The 22,727-nt window shown below is 35.7% G+C and overlaps 1 protein-coding gene across 4 annotated transcripts in view; it reads left to right on the forward strand.

The window, feature by feature from the left end:
• The window catches only part of COP1 (COP1 E3 ubiquitin ligase), a 251,041-nt gene that overhangs the window by 123,126 nt on the left and 105,188 nt on the right, over window positions 1-22,727 (forward strand). For all 4 annotated transcript variants that reach the window (XM_072648565.1, XM_072648563.1, XM_072648562.1 and 1 more), the window contains 3 exons: window positions 11,316-11,459; window positions 17,912-18,020; window positions 18,454-18,535. In XM_072648565.1, coding sequence (XP_072504666.1) covers window positions 11,316-11,459; window positions 17,912-18,020; window positions 18,454-18,535 — 335 coding nt within the window. The remainder of the gene's footprint in view (window positions 1-11,315; window positions 11,460-17,911; window positions 18,021-18,453; window positions 18,536-22,727) is intronic.

Consider the following 22,727-nt stretch of genomic DNA (forward strand, 5'->3'; position numbering starts at 1 on the left):
GTTTAGGTAAAGATGCAGTTAGGCAAGATTTTTGTGATACTCTTCATTGAGGTTAGTTGAACAAAGCCTAAATTCTTTCTTGTTTTTTTTTTTTTCCAAAATAGGTGTTTTGCCTTAAAATTGACTCCTTTTTATTTTCAAATATAGTTACTTCTGCACAATTGTTCTCCTGTCTTTGATGGAGAGAGCTTTAATTTGGGGGAATACTATCAGTCAGTCAGTAATCATTTATTAAATACCTACTACGTGCCAGGTACTGTGTTAAGCACACAAATGTAAATAAATATATGCTGTCAAGGAGCCTACAATGAAGTGGAGGAAGACAACACATAGAAAGAAGCTGTAAAGTTGAGTGTGGGAGACATTAGGGAAGGTAACTAACTAGGGGAGATGATGAAAGAATTAGAGAAGACCCAAAGTAGGGCAGTAAGGTGAGAAATGAGTTCTCCCTTGGACTCTTTCCTCAAACAGATGTTTTGGAATTTATGACATTACCCTCCAATCAGAAGGTGTTGATGAATTGGAATTCTCTGTCTGTATAATATGACATTAAGAGGTTGATAAAGGTTATAGAGACACTGTGCTGGAATTCTTTATCGTTGTAGTTTTTAAATATCTAGATGTACTTTAGGATATTATTTCCATTAAATACTGTTAATATTTAAAAACTATCTCACTGGTAATTAGGTGAGCTTCTAATTCCAGTATAATTTACATTAAAAAAAAAGTTTAGACTGGTTGATTAGATTTTTATATTTAAGATAATTGCTTTGACAACCAATTTTGCTTTATATCACCAGATAACAACTAGATGTCCTAATAAGCCCCTACCAAAATACTTTTTGAATTATGAAACAGTTTTGTCCTTATGTCCTTAATAATATCTCTCTGCTCTAAGGAAATAAATATTCTAGCCTTTTCTCATTTTACCCTCAAGTACATTTGATTCTTTTTAGAGTATATTTGAGAAAGGTGTTTTTTTTCCCCAAGGCTTCAGAAAAGCATTAAATGTATAGCAATGATTGGATTGCATAGGGTATCCCCAAAAGCTTTTGCCCAGTTTTAAGTTAAAGCTTTAAAGAGCTGAATACTGTGCTAAGACTTGGGTATGGATACCTTGTACATTCCTTCAGTTCTTTAGAAATTGTCATATTCCTGATCTCTTTACTATACAGCAATACAGGTAAAATTTGTTAGTATTTAAGAAAAGATTTCTGAAAAGATTTTTCCAATTTCCCCTAGACAGTCCAGACCAAGCTTCTCTTTCTCCTGTTCAGCTCTGGACCTAACTCATTGTCTCTTTATATCATCTGTCTGAGGTGCATAGAGGTTTTCACAGGGTCTTCGAACAGTTATTTCTGATGTTAGATCTTCCATGGACTCTTGAAGGATTTTGATTTATGGGTGAGAAATACCTGATTTGAAATGAATCCACCAGACAATGTTTTGTTCTGCTGAACCAAATGCTTTTTTAATAATCAACAAGAAATGTGGGGGCAGAGCCAAGATGGCAGAATAGAAGGATGGTCCTGTAGAAGCTCTTCCCACATAGCCCGTAAAATACCTGTAAAAATGACTAAATAAATTCTAGAGCAGCAGAAGCCACACAACGACAGAGTGAAAGAGATTGCCAGCCCAAGGCAGCCTGGAAGGCCAACAGGAAAGGTCTATTGCGCTGGGCACGAAGCACAGCCGGGCCTTGGCCATGAGGCAGGGACATCCCCAGTAGCAGCTGTAGTTCCCAGATCCCTTAACCCACATATGCCAAAGGCACCTTCAAAGGTCAGTGAGAAAGCGCTTTTACCTGTGTGGAAAGAGAATGCTGTCTGACCTTGGCGGCCCCAGGGCAGCAACTGCAGCACATCATCCATTTTAGGAGCCCTCAGCCTAAAGCCCCTGGGGGAATCGCATGACTGATCTGTATCTCAGCCCTGAGTGGCAGCCCTTGGGTAAGAAGGAGTGCTGACTGGTCTGGTGGAGCTAGTGGAGGCTCTGGAGAGGGAATTCTGCTCACAGATCCTGGGCAGAAAAGAGTGCTTGTGGTTGCTCCCAGACCAGAGTGCAGGCTAGGAGAGGAGTAAACTCCTCTCCCTTGGTTGTGCCACCTTGAAGGAACTGATAACTTACAGGTCCCCAGAGTATACCCTCCTCTTGGCAAAGGACTCAAAAATCAAATAACTGGCTGAGAAAATGCCCAAAAAAGGGAAAAAAATATAAGACTATAGAAAGGCTACTTTTTTTGGTGAACAGGTATTTTCTTCCATCCTTTCTGATGAGGAAGAACAGTGCATATCATCAGAGGAAGATCAGGCCATGGATGAGCTCTAAAAGGATTTTGAAAATCAAGTAAGAGAGGTGGAGGAAAAATTGGGAAGAGAAATGAGAGAGATGCAAGAAAAGCATGAAAAGTGAGTCAACAGTTTGTTAAAGGAGACCTCCCAAAAAAATGTTGAAGAAAATAACACCTTTAAAAATAGACTAACTCAATTGGCAAAAGAGGTTCAAAAAGCCAATGAGGAGAAGAATGATTTCAAAAGCAGAATTAGCCAAATGGAAAAGGAGGTTCAAAAATTCATGAAGAAAACAGTTCTTTAAAAATTAAAATGGAGCAGATGAAAGTTAATTACTTCATGAGAAGCAAAGAAATTACAAAACAAAACCAAAAGAATAAAAAAAAGGAAGATAATGTGAAGTATCTCATTGGAAAAACAACTGACCTGGAAAATAGATCCAGGAGAGACAATTTAAAAATTATGGGACTACCTGAAAGGCATGATCAAAAAAAGAGCCTAGACATCATCTTTCATGGAATTATAAAGGAAAACTGTCTTAATATTCTAGAATCAGAGGGCAAAATAAATATTGAAAGAATACACTGATCACCTCCTGAAAGAGATCCAAAAAGAGAAAGTCCTGGGAGTATTGTAGCCAAATCCCAGAGTTCCCAGGTCAAGGAGAAATATTGGAAGCACCTAAAAAGAAACAATTTGAGTATTGTGGAAATACAATCAGGAAAACACAAGATCTAGCAGCTTCTACATTACGGGATTGAAGGGTGAGGAATACGATATTTCAGAAGTCAAGGGAACTAGGATTAACCAAGAATCACCTATCTAGCAAAACTGAGCATAGTATTTCAAGGGAAAAAATCGTCTTTCAATGAAATAGAGGACTTTCAAGCATTCTTGATGAAAAGACCAGAGCTGAATAGAAAATTTGACTTTGAAACACAAGAATTAAGAGAAGCATGAAAATGTAAACAGGAAAGAGAAATCATAAAGGACTTACTGAAGTTGAAGTATTTACATTCCTGCATGGAAAGATAATATTTTTAACTCTTGAGATTTTTCCCAGTATTTGGGTAGTTGGAGGGATTATGCACATATATGTGTATGTAGACAGAGAGCACAAGGTAGTTGAATAGGAAGGGATGTTATCTAAAAAAATAAGAGGTGAGAGAGGAACATATTGGGAGGAGAAAGGGAGAAATGGAATAGGGCAAATTATCTCTCATAAAAGAGGCAGGAAAAAGTTTTTTGAATGGAGGGGAAAAGTGGAGGTGAGAGGGAAAACCCTCTCATCCCTTTTTTCTTAAGGAAGGAGTAACATGCACACTCAATTTGGTATGAAAATCTATTTTATGCTACCAGAAAGTAGGGGAGAAGAGTATAAGTGGGGTGGAGGGATGATATAAGGGAAGGCAAATGGGATGAGGGAGTAATAAGAAGTGAGCACTTTTGGGGATGGACCAGGTCCAAAGAGAGAATAGAATAAATGGGGGGCAGAATAGGATGGAGGGAAATATAATTAGTCTTACACAATATGACTATTGTGGAAGTCTTTAGCAAAACTACACATATATAGCCTATATTAAATTGCTTGCCTTCTCAAGGGAGGTGGTGGGAGGTGGGGAGGGAGGGAGAGAAGTTGGAACTCAAAGTATAAGGAACGAAAGTTGAGAATTGTTTTTGTTTGCAAGTGGGAAATAAGAAATACAGGTAATGTATTTTTCTTGCCATGTAAGAAGAGAGAGAAGATGGGGTTATTGGAAGGGAGGGGTGTGATAGAAGGGAGAGCAGATTGGTGGAAGGGTAATTAAGATGAATGGTGTTTTGGGGTGGGGGGAGGGGAGAGATAGGGAGTAAATTTGGTACTTAAAACTTTGTGGAAATGAATGTTGAAAACTAAAATTAAATACATAATCAACAAGAAACAAGCACAATGGTACTTTATATTCTTTATATCTCATTCAGTTGCAAAATTTTAATTCTGTCGTTCACTGTTGGATGTTGATTGCTTGAATAGAGCCTAATTTTCTGCTAATGCCATGTTTGATCATTCCCCTTGATTTATGTGTAGATGACTCATAAAATTTTTATGTAGGTGACAGAGTAGGTAGTTTGGAAATAGTTGATATTTTATTGAGGTTGCTTTATGTGGCAGCAAGATAATAGTTATAACTAACACTTGCTAAGCATCAAACACTGTACTTAGTGATTTACAATATTATCTGTTTAATCCTCTCAATGACCAGGAGAGTTAGGCGCTACTATTATTCCTATTTTATAAATGAGGAGACTCTGATAAACTGAGGTGAAGTGACTTGCCTAGGGTCCTTCAGTTAGTATTTCAGGCCAAATTTGAACTAGGCTTTTCCTGACTCCAAACATGATGCTCTACTATGCCTTCACTACTAGACATGGAGTGCTACATTTTTTAAGAATTAAGGGTGACTATCACACAGAGGGCAATGGAGAGGCACAAGGTGTGGGCTGACTGTAGTATGTAAGTATTGAGAGTCGTTAAAGAAGTAAAAATTGCCTTAAGGGATTTGTATGATAGTAAAGATGGCTTGTTCATGTGGTGAGAGCATGGGATATCAAGTGGACAGCCAACACTTGTATTCTTGGAATGACTGATGGACCTCTGTTGCAAATTTGTGAGTGGACATGGGCAAGAGTCAGGATAGATAGTAATAGATTGTTTGAGTGTTGAGTCTCTTTTAAAGAACCTTTACATGTAACAAATATGTTTTTTTCCCCACTTTATTTTTTAAATAATTATTTTATTAGTTTTCAGTGTTCTATAATCATCTCCATATATCTTAGATTTTTTTCTCTCCCTCCCCCTTTTTCTCCCCTCCCTCCTCACTCTCTTCTCGAGATGGCTTGCAATTTTATGTAGGTTCTACACATACATTCCTATTAAATACTTTTTTACCATAGTGATGTTGAATAGAAGAATTAAAATGAATGGGAGAAACCATAAAACAAAATAAAACATAACACACATAAAAATGGTCTGCTTCCTTCTGCCATCCAATTCCATAGTTCTGTCTCTGAATGTGGAAAGCGCTTAGCCTCAAAAGTACATTGGGAATTTTTTAGATCCGTTTACCACAAAAATTCCTTGCACACTGTGGTTGTTGCTGTGTACAGAGTTCTCCTGGTTCTGCTTCTTTGACCATCAGTTCATATAAGTCTTTCTGAAGTCTTCCTGTTCATCATTTCTTGTAGCTCAGTAGTATTTCATTACATTCATATACCACAACTTATTCACAAATAACTTTTTAAAGAAAAAAATGGAAAAGAATAAAGGAGAGGAAGAAAATCAACATCAACGATTAATACATAGAAAGAATGTGAAAATGTGTACAGTGTGCCATGCTGGTGGACCTGTGACCAGGAAGTAGATCAGGGTGAGGGGATATCTTCTTATGTCTCTTCTTTGGAGCCATAATTGCTCTTTGAGTTTTTCAACATTCACTTTGGGTTTTTTTGTGGTGTGTCTATTCACATTGTTGTAGTCATTGTGTGTGATCTTTTCTGGCTCTGCATCATTTCATGTCATTCTTTCTATATATTTCTATATTTACCATATTCATCATTTGTTACAGGTCAGTAATATTCTGTTATCTTAGTCTACTATGATTCACCAATAGATGGACACCTCCCTTCTTTCTAAATCTTTGCTGTTGCAAAAAATCCTTTTGTGGTGTATTGGTGTATATGGACAGTTTCTTCTTACAAATGGCATTCTTGGAGTATAATAAACCTATAGAATCTCTGGGTCAAAGCTTATGTACATTTTAGTCACTTGATTCATGTAATTCCAAATTGTTCTCCAAAATGATACCAATTCATAGCTCCACCAATGATGCACTAATGTGCCTAATTATTGTCTGTTCTCATCTTTTGTCATTTTTGCCAGTTGGCAGGGTGTGAGGTGAAACCACCAGGTAGTTTTGACTCCTTTTATTAATATCGATTTGTAGCATTCTGCCTTATTCTTATTAGTTTATAATTCTTCATTGGAAAAGTATTTGTTCATATCTGTTGAGCACTATTTATTGTGTAATATCTTTTAATTGGACCTGGTTTTTTTTTTTTTTTTTTGTGCAACAATGAGGAACTGGTTGCAGAACTGGAAACAAGAACCTTAGGCAAATTATTACTCTAACATAAATTTCTGTATAGTTTGAGGATATTTGAATGTTATGCTCTAGTTTTTGGGAGAATAAATTTCAATGTGGTCATAAAAAGGACAGTGGGGAAGTTTCCCCAAGAGAAATAAGAAGCTCTCAAGAATGAAAAACTGAAGACAAAAGTAGAGTCGATTCTAGTGAGAAAGAAGGAATTCTGCTGAAAGAACCAGACACATAGGGACCTCAGTGGTGTAGTCAGAATTTGAAAAGGTTCTTATAGAAGATAAAGCAAGAATTATTATCTCACAGTGAATAGAAAACATGAGCACTGTTTTATAAAAATTCTGCAATGCTAAAATCCAGAAAGGGCCAAGGCTTGACAGTGATTATAAAGGGCAATAAAAAAGAGAGGTGGCAATTTGTTTTCATTTTTTATTTTCTTTTGTTTTTAATTAGGCTCAGAGAGCACTGTTTAAAGTAAATGGGATATTAATAATAAGAAGGTAGTTAAAAAGAAAAGAACAACCTGAATTTATACATATTTGATTTTTGCTTTCCTTTTCAAGGAAAAAGACCTTTCAATAATGAAGAATAGTATAATAATCGCAAGTAATGTAAAGAAAAAAATTATTGGGGAAACAGGCCTCATATGGTGGCCTTCCATGAGTTTGGGTCTGTAGGTCCAAGCTAACTATCCTAGAATGTGGCAGGAACAGGCACATATGATTGCTAAAACACTCTTGATGAACTCTGAAAGATTTTCAAGAACAGAAGAGGTGCAACGGGACTGCAAAAGAATAAATGTTTTTCAAATTTTCAAAAAAGGGATGTTGTTTGCAATTATAGATCAAATTAGCTTGACTTCTGTTCTTGGCAAAATTGTATAACATAATAAGGAGATTTTTTTTATGAGCCTTATAAAAGTGATTCATTTTTCACTGAAAGGCAGACAGTTCCAGACTAGGACTATGCTCTGAAGTAAGAAGAATTAAATTTAATGAGGATAAATGTAAAGTTCTACACTAGGGTTTCAAAAACTAGTGCCACACATAAAATTTGGAGTAGACAGGAGTAGAAAACAGATCTTTTGAAAAGATTTGGAGAAACATTGTCTAGAAAGAGTAAAGTTCCAAATATTGAATTTATTTTTTGGTTCTGACTTAGAACATGATTGCTTTCTCTAAGCAATTGAAGGTCTGTTAGGTGGAAGAGAGATTAGAGTTTTTCTGCCTTGAGAAGTAGAAGGAAACTTCATTTAAGGAAAACAATTGGGACTAGATAAAAATGGAATGAGATGGAGCAGATATTGAGATCCCTTCTCAGTGGGAGTCTGTAAGTAAAGGCTTTATGACTACTTGTCAGATGATTGGCACAGAGTAAGTTCTTAACAGATGTTTATTGATTGAGGCTGTTACAGAAGGAATTTAGGCCATACATGTTAATCTTTGAAAACCCTTCCAAACTCTTAGATTTTACCTTATGTTTTGTTTCCTATACTTTGTCAGTCATTATCTTATGCTCTAGTTACTGGTCTTTAACCTTATGAAAACATTTTTGGTGCTTGTCTTTGGCATGAGTAGTCTCAACAGTTTTAAACCTAATCTCTGACAACTAGGCTAAAAGAATTTCTGGATTTTATGTGTCGTGAAATGAAGAATAGTTGGTTTTATGAAATACTGTATCTTAAGTAATATATAAAGTAGACCTTTAAAAATGAAAAACAAAAGTTGGGAAGGACTAGATTAGAAAGGACAGTTTAACATTTCAGTGCAACAAAACAATTTATTATATCATTTGTGACAGTTTTGAGTTTCCGTGTACTACCTGGAGCTTACTGGAATGATGGTCATTTAAGATTTTAATGGAATCAGTTGTTATGTTAATATTTTCCTGCAAGAGATTGATATGTTTATACTTTTATATTTTAGGCTACATGCTTAACATACTGAGCATTGTTTATTTCATTGCTCTTTTGTTGGTCTTCATGTGATAATAACGATGACAGAAGCCTCACAAGCATATTGTCATAGACTATAGATTTTTAAGATGGGTTTTTATTATTCATGAACTTGTTATTCATTTTTAGCTGCCCAGATTAATGTCAATTGTAGAAGCAATCTACCCATTTAGTAATTCTCGTAAAAATGTTTTCTTGAAACTTTTTATTTTGAGAGATAATGAAATTTTAAGTTTACTCTTCCTTTTATATGAATTCATGGAGCAGGAAATAGTAAATGAGAATGAGTTCAGTTAAGAATGCAGTTTAAATAATTCCATTGTCCTGCTGTATTGCTTAATTTGGGTGTGGGGGGCAGATCCAGCCAACAAGATAGCACCTGCTGAAGTTATTACAAAAAGAAAGTGGCTGTTTTGTATACAAGCAGGTCTCAAGAACCAAGGTGGTATTGTTGGTTTCTGTTTAAGTCCTCTTATATAAAATAATCTCATTTCATTTTCACTTACTTTCCTTACCTTAGTCACCATTGCAAATATTTCCAGTCAAATCAGGACTTTTTAACAATTTTTACTCCCTTTTGAAAGTAATTCCTAAAAAAATATTTTTCATTATGAATCTGTGAATGAATGAATATATCAGTTATCAAATGTTTTACAAAAATCTTCAATGTGAATATTGTTTTTCTAGGTTTTACAGTGGGTTTATGTTCATAAATATTAATTCCTACAAACTGAAAAATGAGAAATTAAACTCATTACATTGTGTACATATTAACACTTGCAGATTAACTTGCAGTGTTTAACCCTCTAAATTGTAGAAATTTAACATTCAGGACATGGAAAAATTGGTTCAAGATTTTGAATCTTTGGTATTTGTCTTCTTTGATTGATTATTTATCAGTTGATTATAATTGTTTTCAAAACTGTGGAGTGTGTCTCCCCTAATTCTCTCTAAGAGTAAAGGAAAGAGAGCAAAACATTGCCTAAAATTATTGGATATTTTAAGTACAAATCCCACATAAATACATCTGCTTTTTTAAAATGAAAATTAAGTTCAAATCAAAATCAGCAAGTGAGACAGTGGAAAGTACAGTGGGTTTAGAGTAAGAGGACCCAGGTACAATCCCAGTTCTCATACTTATTACCTAGTAATTTAGAAGAGATCACTTAACCTCATCTGTGAAATAAAGGGGATGGACTAGGTTGCCTTTAAGGTTCTTTCTTTAGCTTTCAGTCTATTAATTCCTATCATCTCCTAAGACTAAGAGTATGAATCCCATTTAACTCATGGGAGCTGGGTAGCAAAAGGGAGAATATGCCCTCACTTGACCATGTGGGAGGTGGAGCACAATTTCTGATGCCCTCCTCCCTTCTTACATTGGGTCCAGCTTCTCTCAGCAAAAGACAGTACTTCAGAGGGAAAGTGCCAGGACCCTCTTGTATAGAAACAAAGTGGGCACTTACAACAGCTTTACCCTGAGGAGGTTTGAATACTTGTCACCAGTCTCCTCCTGCAGCCATACTTGCTCTTATAAAACACCATTCATTCCTGTGGAGTCTGGCAGGCTATTTCATGATGCTGGCTTCCCATCCTTCTGTGGGACAATACAGAGGTTCCCTCAAACTGGGAAGGATGCCAGATGAGATGCTGTAGTCTGCCCCAGGATGGAGTGACCACTTCCTTTCTGCTCCTTAACCCTGGGGCCCAGGTTTGGGTATGGGATGGGAAGAGCCTCCGCCTCTGTCTTCCCCTTCCCTTTACAGATATTGTGTGGTACTGTGGACAGTGGGCTGGGTTGGGAGTCAAAGGCCCTGTGTTAAAATCCTCTCTTTGGCCACTTGTCTTTATGACCTTTTTCAAGTCACCTTAATCTCTCTGGACCTCTTTTAACTCAGATGTAAAATAAGTGGAGATAACCATGAATGTCCTTGTCTGCTCTAAATGTAGAAACCTAAGACAGTGAATACAGTACAGCAGTTATTATTTTATATATTACTTTTATTACATGTTGAGGTTTTGTTAATGTCATAGACAAGTAAATTCTAACATTTTGAAACAAAATACAAGTTTTGAAAATTACCAGCATCATAGATTACTTAATAAAATGGGTGTATTAAAATTTTTAAGCAAAAATGAATTGCTTAACAGAGTTTGGCAATTGCTGCCTTATTTGTAGATTGAAAAAAATCACTACAAAAAAAATTTGTAGATTGAAAAATACAAAAATTTGTAGATTTAAAAAAAATTTTAGTCTCATCGAAGTTTTATAGCAGGTCTTTTAGTCCCAGATATTGTATAACATGTCTCCACTTAATGTGAAGATTTTTGTTAGGCCGTTCAAATGTTTGTATGACGATATGCCACCCCCACTCCACCCCACTCTCCATCTACTTACATACTTTGAAAGCTTGCCACTAGGACTAATTTGTTACGTATTTAATATTAATATCTGGGAAACCCTATCTCCCACTGTAAAAAAAAAAATCAAAGTATAGAAGAACTTGAAACATCTTAAGAAATCAATTGGTAATCAACTTGTGACTTCTTTATTTATATGCCAGTATCAAATCTTTTTTCACTATTCTCAAAATGTGAGATATTAGCCTTGTTATTTGATTATGTTGTCATGTATTCAGTAAAGCTGAAGTAACAAAACAATTTAGATGGCTTATAAGCAAAAATACCACCTGCCAGAGGGATAATGTGCATTTATACATAATTTTTTTCTCCCTGTAATTTGATGTAGCTTGATAGTGATTTAACATAGACATAGGAATCCAACACAGTGTGAAACTGTTTCAAGAAACCAACTTATCCTGGCAGACAAAAACACTTTAGGACTAGAAAATAGCAAACCCTGAAGTATTGTTGTAGTTAATTTTATAGGGTTTCCTATGTACTTAGTTACTAACCCATGTACTTTTTCCTTTTTAGTATTGAATTTGACCGGGATTGTGACTATTTTGCCATTGCTGGGGTAACAAAGAAGATCAAAGTGTATGAATATGGGACAGTTATACAAGATGCAGTAGATATTCATTACCCTGAAAATGAAATGACCTGTAATTCCAAAATCAGGTATGCGTGTTGCTTTGATTAATATGGTATGTAAAAATAATTTTATTATTGTCAGTTTTTTGATTATCAGTTCTTTCTTAAATTCTTCAAAAAGTCACCATATGTAAGTCCTATGTTTGAAGTGTTAAATAGTGTGTATGGAGAATGCTCCCTATTTATGTATATGTCAAATAAGAGTGACAGATACAACATGTATCCCTTGTGTATGGTTATTTTTCTTTAGTCAGAATGTAAATGCAGACACTAAATAAGACATGTCATTGACTTCATTTTTTTTTTGTGTGTGTGTGGAACATTCTTTGTCAGAGGTGGGCTTTGAAAGATATAAGTAGTGTTTTGGTATATCTAAAGTGGTATTACTTCCAGTCAGCAGGTAGTTCTGTGCAACCTATGAATAGTATCTGATAGAATAATAATCTTTTCTCCTCCTAACCTGCAGTTAACTAAATATTTTATGTGTATAAAGTCCTTAATGTATTGAGAATACTGAGAGAAGTATTTTATTCTGGATAATGACAGCACCAGTTTCAAATAAAACATTCAAGTCTTAGATTGTTAGCAGAAACTCTTTAAGGAAATCACTTATGATCATAGACTCTCAGAATTGGGAAGGACTATACAAAAATAAAAAGCATGTAAATATTCTTCTAGTTTGTCACATTCTTTACTTCCACCTCCAAAGGTCTGATATATAAAGCTCTTCTTTTTGTGTGCCCAACAAGAGGCTATCCTTAAATATATCTAATGATAGAAAACTCAAAGTTATGTGAAGAATCTTCAATAATTCTAACTGATTGAAAAATTTCCCCTTATGTACATTGATCCTGAATCTACATTTTGGATAGCTAGACAGAAAAAAGTATCATCTCTGTACCATATGATGATAGAATTATAGATTTAGAATGAGAAGGGAGCTTAGTGGCTTAGTCTAACATTCTCCATTCACAGATGAGGAAAGTGAAGCCTTTAGAGTAAAATGACTTGTCTTAAGGTCTACACAAATACTGACAGTAGAAATATTTTAATTCAGATTCTCTGACTCCCACACCTCTACCCATTTTGTTCTTGACCATATAGATTGGAGTCAAAATGGGGACTAGAAAAATTTATATTTTATTTTTCTGCCAAGAAGGAGCCCCTGAAAGAGTGAAATAGCCACAACTGGTCCTTTGGCACCTGCATGAAGTGTAAATTGTAGACTTCAACACATGGATTGAACCTTAGTTGAGCCTCAGAATTGCTATAATTTTCATTTCTGTATCATTGATGTGGAGCATTTTTTTTCTTATGACATTTGATTGATAACTTGGATTTCTTCCCTTGAAAACTGCCTGACCATTTATTAGTTTTGAATCAGTTTCTTATATACCTTGAAAATAAAACTGTTATCAGACAAACTTCTCTGTGAAGATTTTCCTCTGTTAACCATTTGCCTTTTTATTTTAGTTGCATTGTTTTTACTTGTGTAAAGTGTTTTAAAAGAAAATAACATGTTGGAAGGCTACAAGAAAACAGGCACATTAATGTATTATTGGTGGAGTGGTGAATAGCCAATCTAGAAAGCAATTGAAACTATTTCCCCAAACTTATTAAAATGTGCTTCTTTGATTCAGTGTTGCCATTTTTTGCTTTGTAGTATGATCAAAAGAAAAGGACCTATGTTTACAAATATAGCAACTCTTTTTGATGTGACAAAGAAAATAGGCGTCAGGGATTCCCCATTAATTAGGGAGTGGCTGAAGAAATTATAGTGTGTGAATGTAGTAGCGTAGTACTGTCCTGAGAATAAATGTGAAGGGGGCAGTTTTAGAGAAAACTTGGAATGGCTTCGTTGAACTGAGGCTGCAACGTGAACAAAGCAAGGAGACCAGGTGTAGAATTAGTAGCAAAATTCATCAGAGAAAAATGTCAATATTGAGAGAACATGCCTAAATCTTTATAATGCTGCTGCAGCAGTTCTGAGAGGGGAATTTTATTCCTTTAAGTATTTTTGTTATAAAAGAGAGGAAAAATAAATCTAGGAATTAGGCACACAGAAGCTCAAAATAGTTGAGCAACAACAAATTAAATCCCCAACTAAGTAACTAATTAGAAATTCTGAAGATTGAACAACACAATAATTAAATTGCCAGCGGACTATTGAATCAGTAAAAGTAGAATAAAATAATAAAAAACACCATAAAAAGACAAGTACCTGATCTAACTTCTTTTTTTTTTATTTTTTTTTTTTATTTTGTAATGTTTAACAATCACTGCCATACAATTGCGATTTTATCCCTCCCCACCTACTCCCCACTACCCCCCTCCCTCCCCACGACTGCATACAATTCTGTATAGATTCTACATATACTTTCCTATTGAGTATATTTTCACTATAGTCATGCTATGTAGTCAGACTAAGATAAATGAAAGAAATCGTATAACAAATCAGAACATGATACACAAACACATACACATACACAAACATGATCTGCTACAATATGTGAGTGACTTCCATATTTCTCTCTCTGAGTGTGGCAGGCATTTTGCCTTGAGATCCTCCATTGGGATTTTTTTTTTTTTTTGGTAAGAAGTTCTTGTGTTATTACAAAAATCTAAGTCTACCAGAAAAAACTCTCACACACTGTGGTTGTTGCTGTGCATAAAGTTCTCCTGGTTCTGCTCCTTTCACTCAGCATCAGGTCATATAAGTCCTTCCAGGCCTCTCTGAAGTCTTCTTGTTCATCATTTCTTATGGCACAATAGTACTCCATTACATTCATATACCATAATTTATTCAGCCATTCCCCAATTGATGGACATCCCCTTGACTTCCAGTTTTTGGCAACTACATAGAGTGCTGCTATAAATATTTTTGTACATGTGGGACCCTTTCCCATTTTTATGATCTCTTGGGGATATAGTCCTAGTAGTGATATTGCTGGGTCAAAGGGTATGCACATTTTTGTAGCCCTTTGGGCATAGTTCCAAATTGCTCTCCAGAATGGTTGGATGCGCTCGCAGCTCCACCAACAATGAATTAGTGTTCCAACTTTCCCACATCCTCTCCAGCATTTATCATTTTCTTGTTCTGTCATGTTTGCCAATCTTATAGGTGTGATGTGGTACCTCAGAGTTGTTTTGATTTGCATCTCTCTAACCAATAGTGATTTAGAGCATTTTTTCATATGATTATAGATAGCTTTAATTTCTTCCTCTGAAAATTGCCTGTTCATATCCTTTGACCATTTATCAATTGGGGAATGACTTGTATGATTATACATTTGGGTCAGTTCTCTATATATTCTAGAAATGAGGCCTTTATATCCCCGAGCTTAGCTGTAAAAATTCTTTCCCAATTTACTACATCCCTCCGGATTTTGGTTGCATTGGGTTTGGTTGTGCAAAAACTTCTCAGTTTAATGTAATCAAAGTTATCCATTTTGCATTTCATAATGCATTCTATCTCTCCTTTAGTAAAGAATTCTTCCCTTCTCCATAGATCTGATAAATACACTATTCCTTGCTTCTCCAGTTTATTCATGGTCTGATCTAACTTCTTAAAGAGGAAAATCAAATTTTCATATTAAAAATGAAGAAAGGGGGTTGAACTAGAGAACCATAAAGATTTCTTCCCATTTTAAACCTAGACTTTTATATTCATCTCTTTAAGGTAGGATATCCAATTAGGGCACTACTTCATTAAACCATGTGAAAGTTGATGAGAGCTTCAGATAATGTGGTATTCGTGTGAATAAAGAGACAAAAATTGGGTGCAAATGATGCTGTCAAGGTAAAATTGACAAGACAGTAATTGATGGGAAAATGAAGAGCAGAGGAGAATTCAAAAACAAAAAAGCCATTATCTCTGTTGTAGCAACATCAGACTAAAGCTGTTTCCATTGAACTTGATTATAGACTCTGACCATTTTCTGTGTGAACATGTACTCTTGACTCCTATGGGTACTTGTGACCCAGAAAGTACTGATAGATCTCTTGTTCTTAAGGTTAAGACTGGATCAAAAGTGACTGGTCACAGAATCTGGATTTATTTGTTTATGAAAGCTATAAAATGGTTCCATTCCTTTTTTTCTCTCACAAGAGCCACCCATAATTGCATTAATACAGGATTTTGAGCTATAGGATCTCCATTTTTTAGGTAGCTTCTTTGAGAATGTTCTTGAAAACCTCTAGTGGTGGTGGTCAGAATTTCTCCCCCTTCCCTCACACCAGCAACAACTGAATCTCCCCAAGACTCAGACTTGCCTAGGCATGCTTATGTTTAGCTACTGTTTACTCAGCTTCCAGCCATCATTTTTGGGGGGATTTGTGTATGAGGGGACAGGGTGGTAGGTGGAAAGAGAGAAATTCTTTTTCCTCTTGCCTCTGCTAAAGATACTGATTAGTCCCAAAGAAGCTACTTAGAAGGGAAGAAGTGTAGCTTTTTTATAGCTCTTCTACGTTACAGAGGGGCAAGATTTCTTTTGGTTATGTCCACTTATCTTCAGCATAATAGCAAATAGAGGAACCAGTCAATCGAGATTTCACATATCCTAAAACAAGGGGACAGAGGACATGTCCTCAAAGAAAACCCATCTCCATAGGAAGTATTGTAGTTCACACGCAATATGTAACTTTAATTTTTAGATTTGTAATGATGTCAGAGTATATATTTCTTACTTTAAAATGAAAAATTTCCCGTAGGTATAGGTAATCCTGAATAAATTTATTTGTGTTGAGATAATTAATGACCACTCAGTGCAGTCTTAAAGTGAATGTCTTAAGAATTTGCCACTAAGCTTAATTCTTCTATCTCTTTACCAAGTTTGTAAGATTTTAATAAGAATAAAGTGTAGTAACTTTAAACTATTGCAGTTCTTGCCAAAAGATTGTTTTTTAAGTGAGACTTTAGTTATAGCTTGCATTTATGTTATGCTTTATGGTTTAAAAGGCATTCCTTTCACAAGAACCACATATAATTGCATTAGTACTGGATTTTGAGGTACAGGATCTCCATCTTAATCTACTCTGTCATAATTATAATTTTGAACAAGTCAATTAACATCTCCACCTCCATAGTCTCTGAGGATGTACCTCACTTTCTTTATAAAATGAAATCTTTTCTAATGCAGAGAATCTAATATAGAATCCTTCTATGCTGTTTGATGCTACACATATGATTTCTATTTTACAGATAAATAAATTGAAACATAGATGCTAATCCAAAGTCATGCAGCTAGAAGTTTTGGAGCTGGGACTGGAACTTAGTGCTTATTATTATATTACCCTCCTTCTACTACTAGACCCTGGTATCTAACCCTTCTTAGATGAAATCTGAAAGGTGGGTGCTGTCTGATCAGACAGTATCTTAAAGTATTTTGAGAAAGTGCTTTGTAAACCCCAAAATACTATGTTAAAGAGAGCCATAATCTTTTTAAAGCACTAATAGAGATTTGCACAGATACGCATTATTAGTGATCTAGTAAATTGGATTATTATTTTAAAGCTGCATTTTTTGGTAGAAATGAGGTTTTAAAGGTGCAGAAATTTGGGACAATGTGACCTTAAAAAGTTAAAGATGTTGGAGGCTCTGTGAACATGAATTTTTTTGAGGGTAATATCCAGTGATCAACAGGGATGAGCAATATATCTCATGTCAAACGTTCTACCTCTCTTTCATTAGGAATTATAGCCAACACCGGGGAGAGGAGAGAGGATTTTGGTCAAGTTACACAGAGCTTTTTAAGCTACGGGTCCCCATCCAGGGTTGTGACCCACAGTTTAAGAAGCGCTGAAGGTCTCAAGTGGAAAAATTTTAAGAAGCCCTGGTCTAGTACAGTCTCTTCAGGTCAGAGGGGTCTTGGTAGTGTGTTGGGAAACCTTCTAGATCACTTGTTAGCACTGGAAATTTTTTTCACAGAACCATTTGTCACAGTGCATAGAATGTGGCTGGTATCAAAATTAAGCTTGGCTCACATTGATTTAAAGGATTTTGACAGGTGGTAATAGCTTTAACAAAAGTGAGTAGTGTAACTCTTACCACTAGTGTCTTGTTCAGTTGTTTTCAGTTGTGTCTGCTTCTATGACCTCATTTGGGGTTTTCTTGGCAAAGATACTGGAATGGTTTGCCATTTCCTCCTCCAGTTCATTTTACAGATGAGGAAATTGAAGCAAACAAGATTAAGTGACATGCCCAGGGTCACACAGCTTGATAGTGTCTGTGGCCAGATTTAAATTTAGGAAGAGGAATCTTCCTGATTGTAGACCCAGCACTCTGTCCTCTGTACCACTCAGCTGCCAATTTGTATCTTTGCCTCTTGATACTAATTGATCTCTTTTATCTTCATAATTATGAGACACTGGTGAAGATTTCCTAGCTACCTAAACATTTTTAATGACACAAAGATTTATATAATGGATGTTCCTGGATTTTACAAATTGTTGTATAAAGTAATGTTTTAATTCTCTTTTAGCTGTATCAGCTGGAGTAGTTACCATAAGAATCTATTGGCCAGCAGTGATTATGAAGGCACAGTCATCCTATGGGATGGATTCACAGGACAGAGGTCAAAAGTCTACCAGGTAAAAAAGGGTTCTAGTTTTTTTGTTATTTGTATGCAAATAAATAAAAGATGATTAAAGAATCACATCTTTAGTTTGATTTTGCCATTTGGATGTATTTTTTTCTGTGTTATTTAGCATAGTAGTACCATTTGAACTTAAATTCTTTGAAATAGGAGCTGTGCTGAAAAACATCTCTTCAGAACTGCATTTCCATAGAGTATATTAGAAGAATGCCCCTGAAAAGAAACTTGTGTGGAATTTTTATAAAAAGTTTCAAAGCAGCATTATAGTTATAAAAAAAGTTCTTGCCTTTTATCTCTCCTTAGTTTAACATTTCCCTCTTCAATATAACAACACATTGATACCAAACTATACTTACTTTTAATTTTCTTATCTTTTACATTTGAAGTAATGTGTTTTTTCTGAGATTGCCTTTTTTTTTTGGAACTAGGAACATGAGAAAAGATGCTGGAGTGTTGACTTTAATTTGATGGACCCAAAACTTTTGGCTTCAGGTTCTGATGATGCAAAAGGTAGTCCTCTTATCTTCTATTTCCTACTCTTTGCAGGGATGGAAACTTATCTTTAGATATTATAACAGGATTTTAGGGTTATTGAGTTCCAGTTCAAAAAATTGGCACAAATTCTGTTACTATTAGGAAGAGTAGAAATCAGTACTTTTGGGCTTCACAGTATTGTTGTCTTGTGTTTTCGTGCTACCATCATGGGAGAACTAATTTGATAATTATGTTCTTGTAGGAGTTCAGAATCATTAAATTGTAACTGGTAGGGGGTTCAGTTTACTTGATTTATGTTGAAATTTCTTAATCCTGAATACCAAGTTTCTTGGAGATTTTACATGAAATTTACTTCACTTAAAAGAGAAAGAATGTTGTCTTTACCTTTTTCTACCCTTTCTAGGGCAGCTTGGTGGTGCGGTGGATGGAGCAACAGTGCAGGAGTCAGGAGGACCTGAGTTCAAATCTCACCTTAGACACTTCACGCTCACTAGCTATATGACCTTGGGCAAGTCACTTAACCCCAGCTGCCTCATCCTGGGTCATCTCCAGTCATCCTGATGAATATCTGGTCACTGGATTCAGATGGCTCTAGAGGAGAAGTGAGGCTGGTGACCTGCACAGCCCTCCCTTACTCAAAACAAAGTCAAGTGCAAGTCATGTCATTATTTCTCTGATGGCATGGTCTTCTTTGGCAATGAAGGACGAACACATACCATTTTAAGTAGCTTAATGACCTTTTCTTTTTTCTCCATATTTTATATTGTCTTCTTTCCTCCTAAGTCATCATTTTATATATGTCATGATTTGAGATTCTCATAGTCTTGGATTTACACATTATTTTTTGTTTGCTTCATCCTGTAAAACATCCGTACTGAGGCTGTGAGGAATATATGTATGTACCCACAGACAAACACACACGTAGCCTTTATCCCAAATAAGATTCTGTTCTTTAGCCCCATGAGGGTTTCTGGGGCTTTTGTCTCTCATTTGACTGTATGAAATGGAACCATGGTAGGAGAAGAGGCAACATGTTGCTGTACTAATGATAGGAAGAGACACATCATGTTGCCTTCTATATATTACATTTTGTAGAAGGAGATTAGGAAGATAAGAGAAGGGTGAATATGCACTTATATCAGGCCTGCTATGTGCTAGGCACTGCGCTAAGTGCCTTATAATGGTTTATTTCTTTTTATCCTCACAACAGCCCTGGTTGCAAGACACTACTCTTACTGCCAGTTTTATAGTTCAGAAAACTGAGGATATCAGAAGTTAAATGACTTGCCCAGGGTCACACAGTTGGTGAATGTTTGAGATCAGATTTGAACTCTGGTCTTCCTAATTCCAGGCCCCAGCACTCTATCCACTCTGTATTAAACTTATAATTCCATAATGTGTTCTATCCATTTACTGGGGTAAGGACAAGGAGAGGAGACAGACCTATAATTTCATTCATATGATGTAATTTTAGGATGTTACTCTTCCATTTCTGATTGTCATTTCTCTTATAACTTACAGTTTTAAATGTCGCTGACATGTTGAGAAGTTAACTGACTTTCTCATGGTCTCAGAGCTAGTTTATGTTAGAATTATGATTGGAACTCATCAGTCTACTCATAAAATCAGTCTCTCTCACTGTGCCGTAGTGTCTCTCTGTATTCAGTCGACTATCTTAAATAAAGCTGTAGGCTAGCCTTAGAATTGTTTTTGCCTAAAAATGGGAGATTTTCTATTCTCCCTTCCATCTCCTTTGGATAAGTAAATTGAAGCCTAAGGAAGTGAAATGGTATTCCTAGGATCACCACACAGTAGTAAGTAGTGAAGTTATGACTAGATTCTAGATGAAATGTTCAGACTTCTCAAGAAGGAATTTTCCCATTGTGTCATATTGTTCAATCCTTGAAAAGATAATAACTACTGAGATTTACAAGCTAAATTGGAAAAACAGCATCCAGAGTCTAATGACAAGGAATAAGGAATAGAATGTGCCCAACATAAATTTTTCCTTCCTTATTTAAAAGAACATGGTGGGGTGGGAAGCAGAATCATGATGGTAGAGTGGGGAACTATCAAATTTGCCTCAGCACCCCCAAAACCTCTTTTACAATAACTCAGAAAACACACCAGACTGAATTCTGAGTGGCAAAGCCAAAAAGAAGTTACAGTAAGTCTTTTTTCCAGCTCCAGGTAGTTTAGGAGGATAGATAAGAGAAGTATGTGGACACTGTGATTGGGGCTGGTTAGGGTCACAGCATAAAAGTGGAATCAGCACGAGGTTTTGGTGGTAGCAGTGGCAGCAGGAGAGAGTAGCCTGTAGTAGAAATGGTAAAAAGAATGAACACCTAGGCAGAAAGAGATCTGATGGGAACTGTGTATTAGCATGATCAGCAGGACTAGATGCCATCTAGCAGCTGTTACCGGTTAAAACAGTTCCAGGATAAAGAGAATCAATAAGAGGTAGGCTGGAAAAATGGAAAAAAACCAAAAACAAAAACCTGACCATAAAAATGATACTTCAGGAAACAAGAAAACAAAAGATTGAAAAAAAGAGAAAAAAATCTGAAATATCTTATAAGAAAAATAACTGGCCTGGAAAATAGATCAAGGAAAGATAATTTAAGAATTATTGGACAACCTGAAAGCTATTAACAACAACAACAACAAAAAAGCATAGAAATAATATTTCAAGAAATTATAAAGGAAAACTGCCCAGATATCTTAGAATTAGAGGGCAAACAAGAAATTAAAGAATCCATCTCTCACTTACTGAAAGAGACCCCAAAATGAAAGCTCCCAGGAATATTATATACAAAATCCAGAGTTCCCATGTCAAGGAAGAAGTACTTTGGTCAGCTGAAAAAATTCAAATAGCGTGGTAAGCATGGTGGCAAAGTCAGGATGACCCAGAATTTAGCAGCTACCACTTACAGGAGCAGAGGACTTCTGGAAGGCAAAGCAACTAAGATTACAACCAAGAGTAACCTATCCAGCAAAACTGAGTATATCCTCTGTGGAGAGGTAGGAAATGGACATTTAATGAAATAGAATATTCCAAGCATTCCTGATGAAAGATTAGGACTGAGTAGAAGATTTGACATTCAAGTACAGGGCTGAAGGAAAACATACAAAGGTAACAAGACTGGGATTGTAAGAGACTCTACAAGGTTTCATTGTTTCAGCTCCTATATGGGAAAGTGATATGTGTAACCCCCAAGAATTTTATCATCACTAGGGCAGTTAGAGTTTACTTAGACAAAGGGTATGGGTGTAAGTTCTGTTATATTGGAATGATCTCAAAAGAATAGGAAGAGTGAGAAAGAGGGATACCTGGGGAAAGTGGAGGTGAGAATAGAGGAGATTGTTGCCATAAATGAAGCACACAAGAAAGAGCTTGTACAATGAAGAGAATATTGGAGGGGGGCGTGGGCAGTGTTTCAACTTTACTTTCATCTGTACTTCAAGGACAGAAGAATTTACATACATGTACAGTTGGGTATAGAAATTCCATCTTACTCAGTTGGGAAGTAGGAGAAGGGGCTATGTAAAAGGGAATTGTCATGATGAGTGGAGTGAGGGTAGATCTGTGGAACCAAGGGTCAGAAGCAAAACAGACACTTGAGGAGGAGACAGGGTAAAAAAGAGAATAAGATGGAGGGAAATACACAGTTAGCAATCATGAATGTAAAAATGATGGGATGAATTCACCTATAAAATGCAGTAGGCTAGAAAAATAGATTAGAAGCCAGAATCCAACAGTATGTTGTTTACAAGAAATATACTTGACACACAATGATACAGAATTATAATAAGAGCAGAATCAATATTTAAGGAGCAAAATTTAAATTAAAATGAGAAGTGGAATTTGTTTTGCTTCAGCTGAAGTAAAAAAGATCAGGTTAGCAGTCATGATCTTGGACAAAGAAAAAGCGAAATAGACCTAATTAAAAGAGATACACAGGGAAATTACTTTTTTGCTGAAAGATGCCATGTACAAAGAAGTATTGACAGTAATGAATTATATATGCATCAAATAATATCGAAATCAAATTCTTGGAGGAAAAGTTAAATGAGTCATAAGACAAAGTAGATAGCAAAACTATACTAGTTGGAAACCTCATTTTACTCCTCTCAAATTTATGTTAATCCATAAAATAAGAAAGAAGTTAAAGAAGTGGATTTTAGAATTTAAGAAAGGTTCCATACT

The sequence above is a fragment of the Notamacropus eugenii genome, chromosome 2, assembly GCF_028372415.1.
Source record: "Notamacropus eugenii isolate mMacEug1 chromosome 2, mMacEug1.pri_v2, whole genome shotgun sequence".
Taxonomy (NCBI): Eukaryota; Metazoa; Chordata; class Mammalia; order Diprotodontia; family Macropodidae; genus Notamacropus; species Notamacropus eugenii.